This window comes from Coenobita brevimanus, chromosome 109, assembly GCF_032717465.1.
Source record: "Coenobita brevimanus isolate Jiangsu-jjx chromosome 109, ASM3271746v2, whole genome shotgun sequence".
NCBI classification, from domain to species: domain Eukaryota; kingdom Metazoa; phylum Arthropoda; class Malacostraca; order Decapoda; family Coenobitidae; genus Coenobita; species Coenobita brevimanus.
Window position 1 is genome coordinate 34,931,945 of NC_137062.1, and position 20,523 is coordinate 34,952,467.

At 47.7% G+C, this 20,523-nt stretch overlaps 1 protein-coding gene across 1 annotated transcript in view; it reads right to left on the reverse strand.

Annotated features, from left to right (window-relative positions):
- Positions 1-637: 637 nt before the first annotated feature.
- The window catches only part of LOC145417131 (uncharacterized), a 192,435-nt gene continuing 172,549 nt past the window's right edge, over positions 638-20,523 (reverse strand). Inside the window, exons 7-9 of the mRNA XM_080285910.1 lie at positions 18,019-18,250; positions 2,067-2,119; positions 638-1,060 (exon numbers count right to left, since the gene is read on the reverse strand). Of these exons, the coding sequence (XP_080142036.1) occupies positions 638-1,060; positions 2,067-2,119; positions 18,019-18,250 (708 nt within the window). The remainder of the gene's footprint in view (positions 1,061-2,066; positions 2,120-18,018; positions 18,251-20,523) is intronic.

Sequence of the window (20,523 nt, forward strand, 5' to 3'; positions counted from 1 at the left end):
TAGGAAAATAACCATACTCCTTTCACCTACATCAATTACTGCATCAACAATGCCACGAACATCAATAACATCAATACCTACATCAATAACACCACCAACATCAATCGCATCAATAACAAAACCATAGGAAAATAACCATACTCCTTTCACCTACATCAATTACTGCATCAACAACGCCACGAACATCAATAACATTAATACCTACATCAATAACACCACGAACATCAATGACATCAATAACAAAACCATAGGAAAATAACAATACTCCTTTCACCCTAACTTAGCCCAGATTTTCGTCCTTTAGCAGCTTATTTCACGTATCTATCTATCTATCTATTGCCAGACGCCTTAATCCCGTAAGGGGTGGCCACAAACAAATCGCCTCCATGCCGCCCTGTCCCCTGCCGTTTCACGTAGCTCAGTGGTAGAAAAAGACAATGCTATAGCTCTACAACCTCTCCACAGCACTTTCTCGTGACTAACATCATATTCTACTAATCTACTGCCACGCCTCGGCTTTCAAGATGTTGAGGAAGCAATTTTAGGCCAGGTTAGAGTGAGAGGGGTATAGAAACAAGCAAGTGAGTCACCTTCTATCCATCCCACCTACACATGTGATCAAACGGGTTGCTACATATTACTTCAAACTCCCTAACACTACGTACAGAAAGCAGGGCGAGCAACCAATGTGGGCGTGCATGTGTGTAGGGGGCGTGCAGGTGTGTAGGGGGCGTGCAGGTGTGTAATGGGCGTGCAGGTGAGTAGTGGGCGTGCAGGTGTGTTTGTGGGCGTGCAGGTGTGTATGGGTCGTGCAGGTGAGTAGGGGGCGTGAATGTGTAGAGGGCGTGCAGGTGTGTAATGGGAATGCAGGTGTGTAGTGGGCGTGCAAGTGTGTACTAGGCGTGCAAGTGTGTGGTGGGCGTGAAGGTGTGTAGAGGGCGTGCAGGTGTGTGGGGGGCGTACAGGTGTGTTTGTGGGTGTGCATGTGTGTAGGGGAGTGCAGGTGTGTAGGGGTAGTGTAGGGGTCGTGCACGTGTGTTGTGGGCGTGTAGTGGTGTGTCTGTGGGCGTGCAGTGTTTTCAAAGACGTAGTGTGGCGTGGTGTGGTGTGGTGAGGTGAGGTGTGGTGTGGTGTGGTGTGGTGTGGTGTGGTGTGGTGTGGTGTGGTGTGGTGAGGTGAGGTGAGGTGAGGTGTGGTGTGATGATCTTCCAATGATGAAATGGGCGGGAAATGATGTATTGTGGGCGTGTAGTGATGCTGTGGGCGTTGGTGTGATGAAGGTAGGGTAGCACCGTGGGCGTAGTGATGAGGAAAGAGTGATGACGTGGGCAGCTGTGGGTGTGTATAGATGTGGCAAATGTGGTAGGGATGTGATGAGATGTGGTGAGTGTGGTGTAGGTATATAGTGAGGTGTAGAGCTGTAGGTATGGTGTAGTGTAGTGTCGTAGGCGTGGTATGGTGTCGTGGGTATAGTGGTATTCTGGTTGTGGTATAGTATGAGTTATGAAATGGTGTGGGTATGGGTGAGATAGTTGAGGGAGTGAGTGAGTGAAAGAAAGGGGGTGGATGAATCAGTATGTGAGAGAGGATTAAGTAAATGGGTGAGTGAGTAAGAGAGAAATGGATGAATGAGGAAGTGAGTGAGTGGGTGACTGAGTGAAGGAAGGTCAGTGCTCCCTGTGTGTGTGTGTGTGTGTGTGTGTGTGTGTGTGTGTGTGTGTGTGTGTGTGTGTGTGTGTGTGTGTGTGTGTGTGTGTGTGTGTGTGTGTGTGTGAATGAGTGAGTGAGTGGGCATGTGGGTGAGTATGTGAAGGAAGGTCAGTGCTCCCTGTGTGTGTGTGTGTGTGTGTGTGTGTGTGTGTGTGTGTGTGTGTGTGTGTGTGTGTGTGTGTGTGTGAATAAGTGAGTGAGTGGGCATGTGGGTGAGTATGTGAAGGAAGGTCAGTGCTCCCTGTGTGTGTGTGTGTGTGTGTGTGTGTGTGTGTGTGTGTGTGTGTGTGTGTGTGTGTGTGTGTGTGTGTGTGTGTGTGTGTGTGTCTCGACCTCTCAACGCCACCCACACCAACGCAGATCCTGTTAGTGTAACCGTTGCCACTCACACCCTGTTCCTTGCCACTTCCTGGGACACCTACACTAAGATACACATGACGCCAAATGTCTGCCACGCAAAATACACCCGCTACACCTTGCTGGAGAGGGGCGCCTTCACGTGGTGGCACTGGTATAACTGGGCGGCTCCACAGCCTGGTTATACACACGTCCCTCAACTACTGAAGAGGGGGAAATTTTAGCCTGCAGTTCACTGGGTTCACATTTTTAGATGAACCTGGGGCTGCTACTACTACTACTACATCAACGATTAAAACAGAAGGGACGTCAATTTGCAGGGTGTATTGGACTGCAGAGAAAAACAACAACACCAAACATCATTTCCTCACTTCCTACTGCCACTGCTACACACCCACGCCCACACCAGCAGCCTGACCCGCAACACATTCCATCAGGCGAGTTAGTACGGGTCGCAACATACCCTACCCAAGCACCTGTCTGTGTATTGAACCATCACAGACCCTGACCTCGTTGTTATCACTAGGTCAGGGAAGGAATGCTACTCAGGGGCGGAGGAGGCTGCACTGAATCCCATGTCTATCACAGCACTGGGGTCATGGATGTTTGTGTATATGGCCTTGCTCTACGACAGACACCTACAACTACCCTGATCCATTTCCAGCTCCATCTATCTACCTATTGCCAGACGCCTTAATCCCGTAAAGGGGTGGTCACAAACAAATCGCCTCCATGTCGCCCTGTCCCCCGCCATTTCACTGCCCTGCTCCCAGCTCACACCCCCCTCTCTCATATACCTCTCCAATTCATCCTTGCAATCTCCTAAAGACCTTAATCTGAATAATTTTTTTTTTTTTTTTGGGGAGGAAGGTTACATAATCTAGTCTTTGTTTTTTCTTGGAGGGAACACTTCTCTTGCGGGTTCCTGGCCTTTGGTTCCTTCTTTCTTGCATTGAAACACACACACACACACACACACACACACACACACACACACACACACGAGCTGGATAAAATAGGTGAATAAAATCGTATGTAATAAAACTGAAGCGATTAACACATATACCCTCTCTCTCTCTCTCTCTCTCTCTCTCTCTCTCTCTCTCTCTCTCTCTCTCTCTCTCATTACTGTATCAGCAAACCCTCTTCGTTTTATCCCCTTCAGACATCAGCAAAACACGTACTGTATATCTAAATCAGCTCCTTCACGTATTTCTGTCTGTCTGTCTAATACTATCCATCCATCTAATATGCTGCCTATCCATTCATTCTCACTATTTCCATCTGTTCATCTATCTATCTACCTATCTATCTGTTCACCAATATCTATCTGTCCATCTACAACTACCTTTCCATCTATCCATCCATCTATCTAGCCATCAATCTATCTACTGCATGACGTCACACACAGGTATCTGATCTAATAGGGAGGCAGCGACAGAAATAACCTCTCTCTCTCTCTCTCTCTCTCTCTCTCTCACACACACACACACACACACACACACACACACACACACACACACAGCAACTCCTACCTACCCTGAGTCACCTCCATTCCCTCACCACCTTCCTGTATACTCTCTCTCTCTCTCTCTCTCTCAAACTTCTCTCCCTATGCAATATTCCCTGCCCACAGACTCAGAACACCTCTTCCCTTTACACTCACCTTCCTTTCCCTTCACCTCAGTCTTTCCCTACCTCTTCCCTTTACACTCACCTTCCTCTCCCTTCACCTCAAACCTTCCATACCTCTTCCCTATACACTCACCTTCCTTTCCCTTCACCTCATCCTTTCCATACCTCTTCCCTTTACACTCACCTTCCTTTCCCTTCACCTCATCCTTTCCATACCTCTTCCCTTTACACTCACCTTCCTTTCACTTCACCTCAGCCCTTGCATGCACCTCTATCTAGCCACCTATCTATCTATCTATCTATCTATCTATTGCATGACACCATACTCTCTCTTACCTTCGTTAGACACTCTTCACAATATTAATCCAGCCTTCTCCCTATCCAACACAAACTGCACCCCTTCTTCCCTGCCTCCCACCACACCTTTCTTCCATCTGTCTATCTTATCTATTTATCTATCTATCTATTTATCTATCTATCTACACGTATTGCAAGACACCATACTCTCTCTTCCTTTTCTTGAGACATTCACAAAAATAAATTCGCTTTCTGCCTATCCAACACAAACTGCACCCCTTCTTCCCTGCCTCCCACCACACCTTCCTTCCATCTATCTATCATATCTGTCTATCTATCTATCTCTCTACATGTATTGTAAGACACCATACTCCCTCTTCCTTTTCTTGACACATTCACAAAAATAAATTCTTCTCTCCCTAACCCAAACAAACTGCACCCCTTCTTCCCTGCCTCACACCACACCTTCCTTCCATCTATCTATCTTATCTATCTCTCTATCTACACACATCTTCCATCTTCTCCAACTTGCAAGAACACACTAAGGAACTGTACCATCTTGGGGGGAAGTATAGAAGTTGGTATCAGTATCTGGCGTGTTTGTTTATTCTTGTATGGTTTTTGAATGGCCATGTGGAGAGGATGGAGAGTGATAGACTGACGAGGAGGGTGTATGTGAGTGAGGTGGAGGGGGGGGAAGAGGGAGGGGGAGGCCAAGGATGAGATGGAGGGATGGAGTGGAGAGGTATATGAGTGAGGTGGAGGGAGGGTGGGAAGAGGAAGGGGGAGGCCAAGGATGAGATGGAGAGATGGAGTGGAGAGGTACATGAGAGAGGAGAGTGTGAGCTGGGAGCAGGGCAGTGAAATGGCGGGGGACAGGGCGACATGGAGGCTATTTGTTTGTGGCCACCCCTTACGGGATTGAGGCGTCTGGCAATAGATAGATAGATAAATGTCTCAACTTTATCACTTCTTCAAACTCTCTCAAGATGGACTGTGTGCCTCGAAACGTTTAGGAAATTAGACTTCAAGTTTTAGTCTCCCTCCCAACGAAATCTCAGTCTCGGTACAGTCCCAAGGAACTCAGTACCACGTAAAGGAATCGACCCCACAGCCAAGGAGTCCACAACACGAGGGTCCAGTGCTAAACTAACCAAGCCACAGAGCTGGGCCAAGACAGAGGAGGTCCCCCAATGCACAGGCCTCCCATCTTGAGACCAAAGCACGTACACACAAGAAATACTGTTATGGAGGCTCACACTTCCCTAGGGACAGACTTAGTTAGGTTTCCCCTGAATTAGAGAGTTGGGAAAATCATTGAAGTCTTAGCACTGTGATGGATGAGGGGAGGGATGGTTTGTGGATGGCTGGGAGTGAGGTGGATGAGGGATGGTTCATGGATGGTTGGATGGATGGGAGTAAGGTGGATGAGAAGAAGGTGGATGGCTGCTTGGATGGGACTGAGGTGGATTGGGGATGGTTTGTGGATGGTTGGATGGACGGCAGTCAGGTGGACGAGGGATGGTTCGTGGATGGTTGGTTGGATGGTGTGAGGTGCATGAGAAGGATGGTTCATGGATGGTTCGATGGATGGGGTAATGTCCTTCTCTAGTTCACATTACAGTGCAAGATACTGTAACATTCTGTCTTCAAGAGATAAAAAAGGAAGGCATATATGAAAGAAGAGATGAAGACACAGAAATGAAATGAGATTAAGAAATTTGCTGTCTACTAAGCTGGTACTAAGATGGCTAAAAGCTCTGAGAAGGAACTTGAAGAGGTATTTTGACTATCAGACTCAATACTATGGCTACTCTAAATCCTATGCTTGTCACACGAATGGGGGAAAAAAAATGGCTTTGTAAAAAAAATATATGTGAGCAATTCTGGATCGTCTTTATGGTCGTCTTTTGAGGGTTTAGATAGAAGTTTTAATCAATATACAGGTGAGATGTGGGACTTAATTATACAGTTGTACCTCATCTTACCTTTCCATCCCACCCCTTCACACCTTACCACCCCACCTGTATCCCGTCTTCACCCTTCACCCCACCCCATCACACCTCACCATCCCTCCACTCCATCTTCCCACTTCATTCCACCCCAACACACTTTACCATCCCACCTGCAACCCATCTTCCCCCTTCATTCCACCTCAAACACACCTCACCACCCCCCACTCCTTCACACCTTACCACCCTACCTGCATCCCGTCTTCACCCGTCACACCACCCCACCACATCTCCACCCCACCTGCACTCCATCTTCCTCCTTCACCCCACTCCTTCACACCATACCACCCCACATGCACTCCATCTTCCCACTTCATTCCACCTCAAACACACCTCACCACCCCACCTGCACTCCATCTTCCCACTTCATTCCACCCCAACACACGTTACCATCCCACCTGCACTACATCTTCCCTTTCACCCCACCCCAGCACACCTTACCACCCTACCTGCACTTCATCTTCCCACTTCATTCCACCCCAACACACCTTACCACCCCATCTGCACCCCATCTTTCCTTTCCACCCCACCCCATCACACCTCGCCACCCCACCTACACCCCAATCTCCCTCTTCTTTCCACCCTAACACACCTTACCACCCCACCTGCACCCCATCCTCCCCTCCCTACGTAGCTGTACCGCACATACACACCAGTTTCTCACCCTCACTCCATCCCAACACCCTTTCACACCCCAAGTTCCCCTCCCCACCATGACACACCTCTCCATGCACAACACGCTCGCACCCCATTACAGTGCACCCCTACCCCATCCCACTCTCCTCCCCACTCTCCCCTCCCTACAACCTTCTTCTCCCCCAGCTCCTGTCCCCACCACACACCCTGCACACGGACAAACACACCCCTTTAAGCCGGATATGTGCTTCTTACCTGACCTACCTCTTCAGCCATTCTGGGACCCACTTATTTACCACACGTGCGCACAAATCAACAGATCGATTTCACACAGCCCGCTCTTTCAGTCTCTTGGGGTTCTGACATGTCCTCTTTGCTGAGTAGGATTGGCGTTGAATGTGAGTTGAATTGGAGAGTTGTTCCGATCCATCTATCTATCTATTGCCAGACGCCTTAATCCCGTAAGGGGTGGCCACAAACAAATAGCCTCCACGTCGCCCTGTCCCCCGCCATTTCACTGTCCTGCTCCCATCTCACACACCCCTCTCTCATATACCTCTCAACTCCATCCCTCCATCTCATCCTTGGCCTCCCCCTACCTCTCTCCCCCTCCACCTCACTCACATACACTCTCTTCTTCAGTCTCTCACCCTCCATCCTCTCCACATGGCCAAACGAATCTTCATTTATAATATTCCTACCACACCACACCGACAGTCATACCACTTTCAGTCTCTCTCCATGGCCACACCTACACCACACCCCCTGCCACACCACAACCAAGGTAATGCTTTGCTTATATTAATACCAGTTTCAAAGCCACGCAATACCCACCCTAATACCACCTCCAAATTCACACAACATCCACAGCTACACCACATACGATACTCACACCACACCACGTCACACCCCTTCACCACACACACACACCTCACCATCTCACCACACCCACACCTCATCTTCTCACCACACCACATCACCACCTTATCACACCCACATCCAAACCCTCACCACCCACATCACATCACCACCATCTTACCACACCCACATCCCAATCCTCACCATCCACCCTGCATCCTTCCAACCACACCCACACACCCCTCACCACGTCCACACTCCCACCCCTTTCCCCATGTCCACAGTATGTGCAAACTCTTCCTATAGCCACACTTTACATCAGCAAGCAAGGACACACACACACACACACACACACACACACACACACACACACACATACATTCTCTCTCTCTCTCTCTCTCTCTCTCTTTCCATTAAAGAGATCTGCACACCACACCCTTCCCTTCCCAGCCAAACACTATCGCACCTTCCTACCCACACTCTGTCTATCTGTCTATCTACCTATCTGTCTATCTATCTATCTATCCATCAATTTATCTATCAATCTATCTATCTCACCTTCCTACCCACATACCTACCATGAGACCTCAACACCTCTACCCACACTCTATCCATCTATCTATCTGTCTATCTATCTACCTATCTATCTATCCATCCATCTATTTATCTATCTACATATCTATCACAGTGCCCTACATACCTACCAACAGTCCTCACAGTTCTACCCACACTATCTATCTATCTATCTATCCATCCATCTATCTACTTATCTATCTATCCATCTGTTTATCTATCCATTTATCTATCTATCTATCTATCTACCTACCTACCTACCTACCTGTCTATCTATCTATCCACCTATCTATCTACCTACCTATCTATCTATCTATCCACCTATCTATCTACCTACCTACCTATCTATCTATCTATCTATGCACCTGTCTATCTATCTATCCATCTATCTATCTATCTACTTATCTATCTCAGTGTCCACAGGTGTATGGATAGTCGTAGATAAGGGACAGCCTGCCTTATCTCCTTATCACTTGCTGCTTAATTATTCTGGGATTTTGGCAACGTTCTTATCACCTGTTAAAACTTTTATTTATGATTTTACCTGATAACGTGGTGAGAGACTAACTAGGAGAGTAGAAGGGGAGAGGAGGAGGAGACCAAGGACATTTTAACCAATAACTAGAGTTGGCTTCCCACAATTCCTCTCTCTCTCTCTCTCTCACACACACACACACACACACACACACACACACACACACTTCCTCCTCACTCAAAGCTACCTTCACACACACACACACACACACACACACACACACACACATTTCCTCCTCACTCAAAGCTACCTTCACACACACACACACACACACACACACACACACACACACACACACACACACACACTCAAGCCAAACACAGAATAACACGTAGGAAAGAATGCTTTCCCGTTCCTCTGAAATCGCTGGCCCGTAACTCCTTTTCCTTGGCGATTTATTTTTGTCGGATAAGGCTGGTTAATATCCTTTTGTACGTTATTTATCCAGCGTATGACGATATGGGAAGGACTCATGCAGGATGGAAAAGGGCAGTAGGGTGTAATAAGCCAAATAAATCGCTTAGGAAAAGGTGTTAGGGAGCTTAGGGCTGAAGAAGGAAACGGCAGTAAGGTGTAATTAAGCCAAATAAATCGCTTAGGAAATGGTGTTAGGGAGCTTAGGACTGATGTGAGACAGAAGAGGAAAGTAAGGTGTAACAAGCCAAATAAATCGCTTAGGAAAAGCTGTTAGGGAACTTAGGACTGATGTGAGACAGAAATGGGCAGTAACGTGTTATTAAGCAAAATAAATCGCTCAGGAAAAGGTGTTAGGGAGCTTAGGACTGATGTGAGACAGAAAAGGGCAGTAACGTGTAATTAAGCAAAATAAATCGCTCATGAAAAGATGTTAGGGAGCTTAGGACTGATGTAAGACAGAAAAGGACAGTAAGGTGTAAAATGCCAAATAAATCGCTTAGGAAAAGGTGTTAGGGAGCTTAGGGCTGAAGAAGGAAACGGCAGTAAGGTGCAATATATAAGCCAAATAAATCGCTTAGGAAGAGGTGTTAGGGGGCTTCCTTGAGAGAATACCATCCCTTGTGATCTTTTAAACGTTTGCAATTCCGCTTCACTTTTACGTCATTAAAAACGTTTATTCCAACGTTTATTTCCTCGCCAGTCCGTTTCCTGGTAATTAAGTGGTGGGCAATGAAGTTCTGTATCTAAATTAAAGTGGCAGGTTGTAATTAAGACTGTTAAAAAAATGTATATATCTTTAAAATTCACCTCACCTCGTCTCACCTGGGACGAAGTGAGGGAGACGGATGTTGAGGTGGAGGAATGACGAAGTGAAAGAATGTTGTGGGGTGGATGTGGATGTGACTGAGAAGATTAGGAGAAATCCACTGGGGTGGTTGGGACATGTGGAGTAAAGATTGACTAAGAGGGTGTGTGTAGGCGATGTGGAAGGAGGGGCAGACCGGGGATAAGGTGGAGGGATGGAGTTAAGAGGTATACGAGAGAGGGGGGGAGCGAGATGGGGGGAGGGCAATGGTGGGTGACAGAGCGACTTGGAGGCGTTCTGTCTGCGGCCACCCTTTGCGGGATTAGGACGTCGGGCTATAGACGGATGGACAGACGAAAGGGAAGTTCCGTTGTGATCAGTGGGACTAAAAAATAAAGATAATAAATAGCTAGAACTAGAAGCCGAGCAGTAAAGGGACGTTGAGGTCAAGGTCACTGATCTTGTGCATGTCAGCTTAGGTCATCACAGTCTATAAGTCCTCCAAGTATGGCGGCTCCAGCTTTAAGTCATGGAAAATTTGGTGACACCTGGAATAGTCAGGAAAGGCCCAATTCTAGTCAGGACAGTCCCAATTCTTGACCCCATGCGACCTCACGAGCATAACCCACCGACGGGAACCATACTCCTTCCTGCTCTGCGTCCGAGTCAAGGCTACACCGCAGTAAATATTCAGCTGGCTAGCTTAAGGTGTTTCTGTGATAGCGTCCCTGAATCCGATCTTTATTACATTCTAAATAATGTACGGTGATCCGGTTGAAGGACTGTCATCATATTTGGCCAGAAGACGCCGCCAGCTGGACGATTAAAAAGACAGGACAGCCTCGCAGTTATGGCCATTAACTTTTTATGGAGAAAGAGTAACAAGAATATTGACAAAAGCTAAAAAACTTCCCATATGATAACAGCAAAACGAGGAAGGAAGCACTCAAGCCCTCTCAAAGCCCTATTCATAGCTCATTTTTTTTTTTTATACGTATTCGACTCTGGGCAAAGCTTTCAGGGCCCATTCCCAAGTCCCAGTAGTCCTCCTGCATCTCCACATGTCACCACTTCGGCACTAACACCCACCGTCCATATTGAATACACGCTAGGGCTGTCTCATACAGGCCTGGTGTACTGGTATTAGCTCATGTACAGAATCCATCCAGTCTCACCATCCACGTAACACCAGCCACAACACAAGCACCAACACTTAACACACTGGCAGTCTGGAAGTGTTGGGGGGTGAAGGTAGGTCACATCTGGTAAGTAGCAATAGTACACACAAAACCATCTTCACCTTCTCTATCTACCTTCATCTCCGCTATCCACCTAACACCACAACACACCTAACACCAAAACACTTAACACACAGGCGATCTGGGGGTGTTAGGGGGTCGAGGTAGGTCAGAATCTGGTACTGTATGAAAGAGTAGCATCACCTTTTCAATCTACCTTGATCTCTTCTATCCACATAACACCACAACACACCTAACACCACAACACTTAACACACGGGCGATCTGGAGGTGTTAGGGAGCCGGGGAAAGTCTAAATATGGAGTGGAATGAAGAGGGGGATTTTTGTGCGTTAATCCCCTACACCTCTGACCCCTCAAGGTGACACCAGTGGGCCGTGTTATGTGAAGGGGAGGGATGAAAGAGGGGGGAGAGAGTGGGGAGAAAATGGAGAGAAAGGGGAGAGAAAGGGAGAGGGGACAGGGGGAGAAAATGGAGAGAAAGGGGAGAGAAATGGAGAGAATAGTGTGGGTTTGGGAGGGAAAAGGAGATGGGATATCGGGTTGTGGGTTTGGGTGGGGAAAAAGGGGAGATGGAACAGAAATGAGAGAGAGAGAGAGAGAGAGAGAGAGAGAGAGAGAGAGATGGTGAGGGGAGAAGGGTCTGGGTCACCTAAAGGGGAATGCTGAGAGAGGGGAGAGAGAGGGGAGAGAGAGAGACAGAGAGAGAGGGGGGGAGAGAAAGGGGAGGGGAGAGGAGGGAAGGAGGAAAATAGATGAAGATAAGGGTGAGGCAGGTGAACGTCAGAGAGAGAGAGAGAGAGAGAGAGAGAGAGAGAGAAACTGGCAAGATTGAAAGAGACAGCGAGAGAGATGGGACAACACACTAGAATCTGCTGGTGTGTGTGTGTGTGTGTGTGTGTGTGTGTGTGAGAGAGAGAGAGAGAGAGAGAGAGAGAGAGAGAGAGAGAGAGAGAGCAATACTCTTAACTTTAAATGAAGAAAAGAGGCCTGTGACTCCAAGACGGGAGGAAGGAAGGAAGAAAGATTGGAGGAGGAGGAGGAGGAGGAGGAGGAATAAGAAAAGGATAAGACAAAGAAAAAATAAAGAAAATGCGTCTTGAAGAATATAAAAAAAATAAAACAATTCTTAAAGGAGATATACTGGTTAAAAATAAGATAAATCGCATAAATAAAGGTGATAAGGAAAAAAATGGGGAAATAAGAAGGGAAACTTAAAAAAAAACGATACAGGATATGGGAGAAGGTAAGGAAAATGTGAAGCAAAGGGAGAGAGAGAGAGAGAGAGGACACTGGGTTAAGCACGCGAGTCATTTACCTGGCGAACAGAGGACCACGTGGACTTAATTAACCTCCAATATTTCCCTTCTCACCTTTCTTCCTGTCAATTCGCCACCCTCCACACGCTCCAAGGTCGTTAGGGACGCCAATCACACCGGCGGGTAGTTGGGCAGTTAGCAATGACGGCGGAAACAACGATGCAATGACGGGGCTTCACCACCACATTTGTCACAGTCACTAGCGAGGCATAAGTGAGAGGATGCGGGAGGTTGGCCAGGCAGGTTGTCACATCTTGTCCTACGTCGCGTAATCCAACCATCTCTAACTACAATATGACCCACTAATTACTCACTCAGCTAACTGGCATACTCTACGCTGGTTAACAGTGTGCAATTCAAGATATTCACTGGTGTTTAAACTCCTACAAGCATAATTCACGAGGTATTGTTTATATAAATTTGACAACGCCGCGGTCACGTGATTAGCGGCCGCCCTTGTCAAACCGCTTGTTGCCCCGTTTGATCTCCCTTCCATAATCACTCTCACTGCTTAAAACTCACTCCTGTGCTCTGAATTTAATGTCCGTGATCATATTTCGTAATTACATGATGTTCGGTGATATTTAGACTATCAGAAAGAGTGACAAGAGTAGGTAGGTTGTTCTGCGCATGTCCACGTCACCTCCACGCACGGCAGGTGAGGAGGGGGAAGCCAGAGTTGCCAGGTACCGCTTTCTTCCCGTCGAGAACAACACCGATGCTTATGTCTTCCCTCAGATCATACACTTCAGCCAAAAATGATTCAGATAATTAAATGATGCGACAGAGAGCATTAGAAGGGCTTTGAGATAGTCTGGCCAAGTGGAGAGGTGGAGAATGAGAGATTGTCTAGGAGAGTGGATGTGGGTGAGGTGGTGTGGAGGGAGACGGGATGAGGTGGAGGGACGAGGTGGAGAGATGTAACGTGCTTGAGGTGGTTTGGCGATGTGCAACGAGTGGAAAATGAGAGACTGCCTAGGAGAGTGTATGTTGGTGAGGTGGAGGGACGAGGTGGAGAGATGTAACGTGCCTTGAGATGGACTGGCGATGTGGAACGAGTGGAGAATGAGAGACTGCCTAGGAGAGTATATGTGGGTGAGGTGGAGGGACGAGGAGACCGAGGATGGAATGGAGGGACGGGGTGGAGAGGTGGAAGAGTGAAGGGGCTGAGTTTGTGAGAGGGTAGCCAACGACGAAGGACGGGGTGACATGGAGGCGATTTGTTTGTGGCCACCACCTTCTGGAATTAAGTCATCTGGATATACTGGATAGATACATAAATAGATAGAAGGATACATAGATGGATGGATAGTTGATGACTCTAGAGGCTAAAAATCGTATATCTCTTCGAAGCTAGTAAGATACCGACTCACTCTCTCTCTCTCTCTCTCTCTCTCGTCATCTATACTCTTTGCTCCTTCACTGACTCATATTCCACCACCACCACCACAACCACCACACTTCACACTCGCACCCTCTTCACACACCCACTTCAACCCAACCCCCCATATTCCTACCTCTCATTTGTATTAAGATTCACACTTCATACTAACTCACTCACTCTCTCTAATCACTTCCTTACTCACTCTGCTCACTCTACGCGCTCACTCACCCCTATACATTTACTTACTTTCTCTCACTCACTCACTCACACTCACTCAGTACACATGCACTCTCTCTCACACCCACTCACTACATACTCTCTCACTCACATAGACAAGTAGATATATAATTCGTGTGATAGATATAGGTAGGCAGACTGACAGACATACAGATAGATAAACAAACTGACAGATACCGGTACAGGCAGGCACACATGGATAAACAGCAACAGGAAAATCGTTAAGGGATAAAACACACAGCAGATTAAACCCCAGAGTAGTGGAAAAACAAAACCATGAAAGCAAGTAGGCTAAATTATCAATTGGTAGTTGTTGGGGGACTGGGTTTAACAGGAGGGGGGGGGGATGAGGGTGGTGGTGTGTCTCGTAAACGGGATCCTTGTTCTTGGTGGCCAGAATGACGCCTCTCTCTGTCTCCCTCTTGTGTACTATCTCACTCTCTTTCATTCTTATTATCTCTTGTTTGCTTTCTCTCTCTCTCTCTCTCTCTCTCTCTCTCTCTCTCTCTCTCTCCCCTCCTCCTTACATTGCTCCTCTCAATTTTCTCCTTCCCTCTCTCCTCTCCTCTCCTCTCCCTCCTCATCTCCCCTCACTCACTCGATACGTGCCATCATCATCATCATCATCATCATCATCTAGCCTCTCGTTAAAGTTGCTTCTCTCAATCCTCTTCTCTGTCTCTCCTCCTCCTCCTCCTCCTGCTCCTGCTCCTCCTCCTCCTCCTCCTCCTCCTCATCATCATCATCATCATCATCATCATCATCATCATCATCGTGTGTCCCTTTCTCCTTTACATCACTTCGTCTTCATTTCTTCATCTATTCTCATTTCTCCTCCATCATCATCATCATCATCACCATCATCATCATCATCTGTTCTTCTCATCCTCTCAACTTCATTCACTCACTCATTTTACTTTCATTTCCACTTTCACCTCTCCTCCTCACCCATCATCATCATCATCAGCATCAGCATCATCATCCCCTGCCCACTCCTGCTCCTGCTCCTCCTCTTCCTCTTTCTTCTCATTCTCTTTTATCTCCACATCTTTCTCCTCTTCACACTTCACCATGTTCTCTCTCCACTTCTCTTCTTTACTCTTCATTACGTCTTCTCTCTCTCTCTCTCTCTCTCTCTCTCTCCATTCATGTGCCTCCTCTTCTCCCCGCTCTCCCCAGCTCCACGAAGAGTGATAGTGCATTATATTCCTCCTCCCTTCCCTCTCTCTCTCCCTCCTCCCCTTCCTCTCTCCCTTCTCCCCTTCCTCTCTCCCTTCTCCCCTTCCTTTCTCCTCTCTCTCCCTTCTCCCCTTCCTCTCTCCATTCGCAGACGCCCCGTCAACTCAACGTACCCGTACATAGCGACATGCATTAGTTATTTAAATATTCGATTACTCATTGTACTTTACTATTTTCTCTTTCAGGTTATTCATACTGGTAGCTGATAGATAATGTATTATAGAATGTAGTTTTCCTTTTCAGTCTTTCCTAATAAATTTCCATGTCAGTTTTTCCATGCTGCGTGGTGGTTTTTCTCACTTTTTCTTGCCAGTTTTGGCTGGAGGGTTTGGTGGTGGGGGTAGCCTTCTTGCTTTACTATCCTTATCCTTCAGCATGTAGAGTTAGATCTTGTAGTCATAGTCTATTCTGTAACAAACAGCCTCGAAAGGACCATAAGGTCTGTTGCTGTTGGCCTTCCTTTGTACTCCTTTGTACTCCCCTTCCTCTCTCCACTCTTTCTTCTCTCCTTCCCTTCTCTCCTCCTCTTCCTCTCTCCCTTCTCTCCTTCCTCTCTCCTCTCTCCCTTCTCTCCTTCCTATCTCCTCTCTCCCTTCTCCCCTTCCTTTCTCCTCTCTCTCCCTTCTTCCTTTCTCCTCTCTCCCTTCTTCCCTTCCTCTTTCCTCTCTCTCTCTCTCCCTTCTCCCCTTCCTCTCTCCTCTCTCTCCCTTCTCCCCTTCCTTTCTCCACTCTCCCTTCTCCCCTTCCTCTCTCCTCTCTCTCCCTTCTCCCCTTCCACACTCCTCTCTCTCCCTTCTCCCCTTCCTCTTTCCTCTCTCCCTTTTCTCCCTCCCTCCCATCCCCATTCCCCTCCTTCCTCTTCTATTTCCTCTCTTCACTAACCCCCTACCCTTCATTCCCTCCTCTCCCCTCCCCCTCTTTTCTCTCCCTACCCCTTTATTTCCTCCCTCCCCCTACTTCCCTTCCCCCTACCTCCTCTTCCCCCTCTCCCCACCTTCCTCCTCAACCCCTAACCCCCTTCTTCCCTCCCTCACCTCCCCCTTCCTTCATCCATTCCTTCCTGTTTCTCTCCTCACCCTCCTCTCTCTCTCTCTCTCTCTCTCTCTCTCTCTCTCTCTCTCTCTCTCCCCCTGTGTGTGTGTGTGTGTGTGTGTGTGTGTGTGTGTGTGTGTGTGTGTGTGTGTGATTCATTCCTACATTCTTCTCCATCCCACATGACACCTAAAGGGGGGACGATGCACATCACCCCAACATCCCCCCAAAACTATCAATACTCTCACTCTTTCTTTCATTTTTTCACTTCCTAAATTCCTTTATATAGACGTAAAATATCAAAGAACTTTATAAATATTCCTTAGACTTTACGCCAAGGACAGGAAACGTCTTCAAATAATTTCCTGTTCCCTTTTTTTTCCCAGGAAGTGAGACAACGATGCGAGTCTTGAGGTTGTGTGTAATGTGGGGAGTCTAGAGAAGTTACCCTCTACACCTGCCATTTTCCCTGATGGCCGCCTAGAAGCTCGTTTTCTTTTGTTGTTATGATTTGGATTGGAGACTGTGGTATATATATTGATCACACGCACACGCACGCAAACAAGCACGCACGCACACACACAAATTATTATTATTATTATTATTATTTGATCCTTTCTCTCTCTCTCTCTCTCTCTCACACACACACACACACACACACACACACACACACACACACCATACACAAATTATTATCATCATCATCATCATTATTATTATTATTATTATTATTAATATTATTATTATTATTTGATTCTCTCTCTCTCTCTCTCTCTCTCTCTCACACACACACACACACACACACACACACACACACACATCATATACAAAATATTGTCATTATTATTATTATTATCAGAGGTGAACATAGCCTTCATTAACCCCTTTCCGAATGACAAGCCTTTCGCGGAGCTGAATAAAATCGTCTAAAAGCAGGAAAAATAAAATAAAATAACAACAATATTAAAGAGTTCAGTGTCAGAAGGAAATTACTGAGACAAACATTTCACCTTTGTTTACAAAGTGACAGGTGGCCAGCGTCTGTGGTTGCCATGGTGACGGGGGAACGTTTCTTGTTTACACAGCGCGTGGTGGCCAGCGTCTATGGTTGCTATGGTGACGGGGGAACGTTTCTTGTTTACATTGTGCGTGGTGGCCAGCGTCTGTGGTTGCTATGGTGACGGGGGAACGTTTCTTGTTTACATAGTGCGTGGTGGCCAGCGTCTGTGGTTGCTATGGTGACGGGGGAACGTTTCTTTGTTTACATTGTGCGTGGTGGCCAGCGTCTGTGGTTGCTATGGTGACGGGGGAACGTTTCTTGTTTACATTGTGCGTGGTGGCCAGCGTCTGTGGTTGCTATGGTGACGGTGAAACGTTTACTTTTTCAACCCTACCGTGATAATACAACATGATACAATACCCAGCAAAATACAACAACAAGGGCGGTAATCTCGTGTGGTTGGGGAGCATATTAACACCTTTTCGTTAGCGATTTATTCTTGATTGTGCTCCCTTATTGTGTTCTTGTAATTAATCGTGTAATCTAGGTCCACATTAAAAAAGATGTATGTAGTGAAGGGGATATTAATGCTGTCTGGAGAATAAATCGCTATGGAAGAGGTGTTACGGAGCGTCCTTACCCGACCAGACTATGGGCCCTAGGGTGATGCAACACAAGCAGAAGCAGAGAGTAGTTTACCTAGAGTACTACCCACCTTGAGAGGAGTGCAGGAGGTAGTCGTCCCTGAGTGAGCGGGTCTCGGTGTAACTCAGACTGTCCTCGTGATCGTCGTCAGGGTGGTGCGGGGAGGCGTAGGGGTCGTCCTCGTTCTCCTCCTCGACCAGGGTGGGCGGGGGGGTCAGTTCGTACCCCCACCGCCGCCGGAAAGCCCGCGCCCCCCCGTCCAGGCGCATCCGAGGCAGGTCATAGAATAAAGAGTCACCGATCTGGGGAAGGAAGAAAGGAGAGGGTTAGGAGATTGAAGTTACTGTGTCTGCTACTACCACTACTACTACTACTATTACTACTACTACTCCTACTACTGCTACTACTACTAATATTAATAAATCACCATCATCGCCACTATCACCATCACCATCATCATCATCAACATCCTATCTCGTTTCTCAATCAGTGTACAGACAAGTAAACAAAAATGCACCTTTGAGCGGGGTGCGGGGAGGGGCCGGGGTGAGGGGCAGGGGGGGCAACGGAGCCTGGCACGCGGGATACGATGATATTTAACCAGGGGCTCGTCCCCCCCTTGCTCACCCCACCACACCTGATAACACGTCCTCTTCTCATAGCATTTCCCCTCCTTTCCCTTTTTCCACTTCTTCTTGCCTTTTTCCTTTTCGAACGGACCCTCCTCTACTGGTGTTCCTTGAGGGTCTCCACAGCTTGTCATTCTCTGCAGGCGCCTGAGTAGAGGGGTCCCAGGGGGCTCTCCGAATAGTTGCCATCGTTTACGCTCACACAGGAATTGGTGTTTGGCGCGCACGCAGCAGTCCACAGATAGACAGGTTTCCAGCCACTGCATCATGACGGAATTACCTGCCCATGTACACCTGTCTATGATCACGTTCAGGTGTGGCCACAGTAACAACACCAACACCTGTCTACACACTCCTACACACTCCTTCACCAATAATATTCACTTTCCTGGACTGCATCATCACGAAATCACCTGCTTATGTACACCTGTCTATAATCATTTCCAGATGTGGCGACAATAACAAACCAACACCTGTCTACACACTCCTTCACCAACTGTGTCCACTTTCCAGCCACTGCACCATCACGAAATCACCTACCCATGTACACCTGTCTGTTCACATTCAGGTGTGGCCACAACAGCACCAACACCTGTCTACACACACCTACACACTCCCTCACCAACAATGTCCATTTTCCATCCACTGCATCAACACATAATCACCTGCTTATGTACACCTGTCTATGATCACGTCCAGGTGTGGTCACAGTAACGCCAACACCTGTCTATACAATCCTTCACCAGTCTACACACTCCTACTCACTCCTTCACCAGCAGTACTCACTTCCCAGTCACCTCTTCATCACTAAATCACTTCTATACAGGACGTGCACTTGTCTGTATGTGAACCTGTAAATATTTCTGTCCACAAGAGGTCACAAGAACACCTGGTTATAAGCTCATTTTCCACCTGGGGAGAAGGCAGTTTGATGGCAAAGGACAGGGTGACATGGAGGCGATCTGTTTCTGGCCACCCCTTCCAGGATTATGGAGTTTGGCTTTTAACAGACAGGTAGACAGAATAGAAAGACAGAAGCACTTTAAGCACTTTTCACTACTATTTTCTAAGTGTGAATGGCTCTAATACACGAATTCAATCATTAGGCCAATTCTATATACTGTACTAGGGCATCAAAGACACGAGTATGAGAGAGAGTTGGAAGGAGCGACGCACGGGGAAGTTGCAGCAGGACTGATTATTGAGACAGAGGGGAAGGAAGCGCCCCCCCCCTCGTCTAGTCACCGCCCCAACGCCCCCCCTCCTAGTCACTGTCCACCCCCATCCCCCCTCCTAGTCACTGTCCACCCCCATCCCCCCTCCTAATCACTGTCCCACCCCCATCCCCCCTCCTAATCACTGTCCCACACCCATCCCAGCCCCTAGTCACCACCCCACACCCATCCCAGCACCTAGTCACCACCCCACACCCATCCCAGCCCCTAGTCAGCACCCCCACACCCATCCCATCCCTACTCACCACCCCACACCCATCCCAGCCCCTAGTCACCACCCCACACCCATCCCTACCCACCACCTCACGCATCCCCGCTCCTATATAGTCACCCCACCATCCATCCCTACTCACCAGCCCACCCCACACCCATCCCCGCCCTTAGTCACCGTCCTACAACCCATCCCACCCCCATCCCCGCCCCCATCGCCCTCCTCCCGTCACTATGAGTCACGCCTGAGTCACGGAGCTACGCGCGCTGTGGCTGGGTCGCCTCGCCACTCTTACAACTTTCCTGGGAACACCAAAATTGATCGTTCCAGTGTGGGGATTACAGAGCCATGATTGGAATACCGAACCATTGTCTTTGTAACATGGAACCACTGTAATATAGACCCATCATCTTTGTAACCTACCTTGCTAAACTCTGGCGATATTACAGGGGCAACTCTAGGAATAATACAAATGCAGAGAGATTACCTACTAACAATAA